The 2,500-nt window shown below is 48.4% G+C and overlaps 1 protein-coding gene across 1 annotated transcript in view; it reads right to left on the reverse strand.

The window, feature by feature from the left end:
• Positions 1-2,500, reverse strand: part of LOC125295304 (ral guanine nucleotide dissociation stimulator-like) — a 26,535-nt gene that overhangs the window by 9,021 nt on the left and 15,014 nt on the right. Inside the window, exons 5-8 of the mRNA XM_048244569.1 lie at positions 2,147-2,271; positions 1,455-1,670; positions 799-902; positions 481-565 (exon numbers count right to left, since the gene is read on the reverse strand). Coding sequence (XP_048100526.1) covers positions 481-565; positions 799-902; positions 1,455-1,670; positions 2,147-2,271 — 530 coding nt within the window. The remainder of the gene's footprint in view (positions 1-480; positions 566-798; positions 903-1,454; positions 1,671-2,146; positions 2,272-2,500) is intronic.

Genomic DNA, 2,500 nt, shown 5'->3' on the forward strand with positions numbered 1-2,500 from the left:
TGTGTGTGTGTGTGTGTGTGTGTGTGTGTGTGTGTGTGTGTGTGTGTGTGTGTGTGTGAGTGTGTGTGTGTGTGTGTGTGTGTGTGTGTGTAGAGAACTGACACAGAGACCGAGGCCTGAAGTGTCTTAGTGCTCTAGAGCAGATGGGCCTCATGTCACAAACCACTTCCTGTTCACTTAGCAACGCTTTCTGTTCACTTGGCAACGCTTTCAAGGGTGTTGCAGCACTTCTGGTGCATTTATCAGCCGATAACACGCTATGTAAACACACACAAAAACACTTAAGTATCCAAGGAGCTGTCCACTCAAACAATGTCCATTTAGGTTTAGCTAACTAGTGAGCAATAAAATACACACATCATTATCCATGGCAAGTGGAGATCTGAGCAAACATCAGAAGACTGAACACACACCCCAAGTGAAGATAACAGACACATAAAGCTTTATGTTCTAGAAACACACGCCGTGTAAAACACCCACCTTGACGAGCAGCTCCCGACTCACAGAGTGATTGTTGTCATCTGAGAAGATCTCGGACAGTTCCAGAAAGGTGCGGATATTTTCCCTGTGTGCAAAATAAAACCCCATCAGAAGCTGAAGAGCCATTTAAGCCCCCATATCAGACACGTTACCTATGACACCTGAGCAGGTGTATCTTCTGCAGGACCCTTATCCAGGTCAGTCTGGTATAGACTACTGACCCCTCTAGCCCACTATCAGCCAGCGCTCTGGTTTCAGTCTCAGTTCACTAAGCTTACAGGTCCTGCCATATACAGGTGCGTCGGTCAGGCCCCTCACCTGGACACCTCCTCCCAGGTGCGCTTGAGCCGATGGAGGGAGTTACACTGCAGCGCGGACAGGATCGCCCGCAGAGATGAGAAGTTCTTCAGGATCCGACACTCCTGAACACACAGACAAGACACAACGTTCAGTATATTTACGCTTTCTACAGGACAAACATCACTGTTGAACACACTGTATACGTGAGACTGAAAATATTGTTCCACAAATGCAACAGACTGTGTTAATAATACTGAATAGAAGAATAGCACTGAATAGAACTTGTCACTTCTATCCAATTTGTTTCTATCAAGTTCAGTTCAGTTAGGCTCAATTCAGTCCATTTCAATACAGTTTTACTCAACTCAGTTGAGCTGAACAGAATAAACTTGAAGGACAATTCCATGGAAAATTACATTTTTTGTAACATCCATAACACCAATAAAATGTGATGGTATGGTATGATGTGAATGATTACATGAAATTTGAGCATTTGCTATTTTTGGCTGAAGAATGTAAATGAGAACAAATGCCAAGGAATTTCATTGGCGTTATGGATGTGACAAAAAGTCAATTTTCTGTGGAATTGCCCTGAACCAAACCCTACTGAACTGCACTGAGTCCTCTGTAGGCCTGTGACCTTGACTGTGACCTTCACTGTGACCTTGACTCACCCTGGCGACCTCTATCCAGCGCTCCACGAGCCGGGCCCTCTGATTGGCCTTGAGGCCGCGCGGGCTCAGGCAGGTGGCGATGACGCAGTTGGCCACGCTGTTGAACTGGGCCACGGTGGCGCGGACGCTGGGCGCCAGGTGCTCCTTGCCCTTCTTGTCTCGCTGCGACCAGATGCCGCCCAGGCAGTGGTACGGCACCACCCGCTTAAAGAGCTCCTGATCACGCCACGCGCCCGGGGACCAAACGCACACAAGTTACTTCTTTTTATCCAAACAAACAAGCAGGCAGCCAGGCAATTTACAACACAGGAACAATAATACTTCTATTATGGTCTAGCTTCAGTGCGTTATGGGGGCCCCTTGAGAGTAGATGCTAAAGTGCTAATTCTTGGCAGTTTGATTAGAAGGCAAAGAGCAAACACAAGTAAACACTGCAGTAAGGACATAATGTATGCCCCCGACGGGCACTGAGAATAATAGTGGCAAAGAGCCACTACAGCCAGAAGTGTTTTCTTCCAGCCTCGTAAGGGCTATAAATGCTCAAAGCCGTCTTTATGCATTATAAATATAAACATGTTCAAGGTTCTGTGAGTGAGCTTTTTTCATATTCCAAGGAAAAAGGAAATCCTTCTGCAAAAGCCGTTAACCTCTGATCTGAAAACAGCGTGAATGGTGTTGATGTTGGGACTCACCGCGTCCATCAGGGTGAACTGCTCCGCCACGAGCACTGGGTCGAAGGACAGGAAGTCCAGGGCAGGAAGCTCGTCCTCAAAGACGTTCTCTTCTGGCGTGGCAAACGGGCAGGAACCCAGCTCTCCTGTGGACCAGGGGGGCAAGAGTGTGAGTGCGGAGGGCCACGTGCACGGACAGCAGGACCTTGAGTCGCTGCCCTCTTCCCTCTGACCTCTGCCCTCTGACCTCTTCCCTCTGACCGCTGCCCTCTTTCCTCTGGTGTGTGTGTGTGTGTGTGTGCCCCATGTGTGTGTGTGTGTGTGTGTGTGTGTGTGTGTGTGTGTGTGTGTGTGTGTGCCCCATGTGTGTGTGTG

Source organism: Alosa alosa, chromosome 5 (genome assembly GCF_017589495.1).
Source record: "Alosa alosa isolate M-15738 ecotype Scorff River chromosome 5, AALO_Geno_1.1, whole genome shotgun sequence".
In the NCBI taxonomy this organism is placed as follows: domain Eukaryota; kingdom Metazoa; phylum Chordata; class Actinopteri; order Clupeiformes; family Clupeidae; genus Alosa; species Alosa alosa.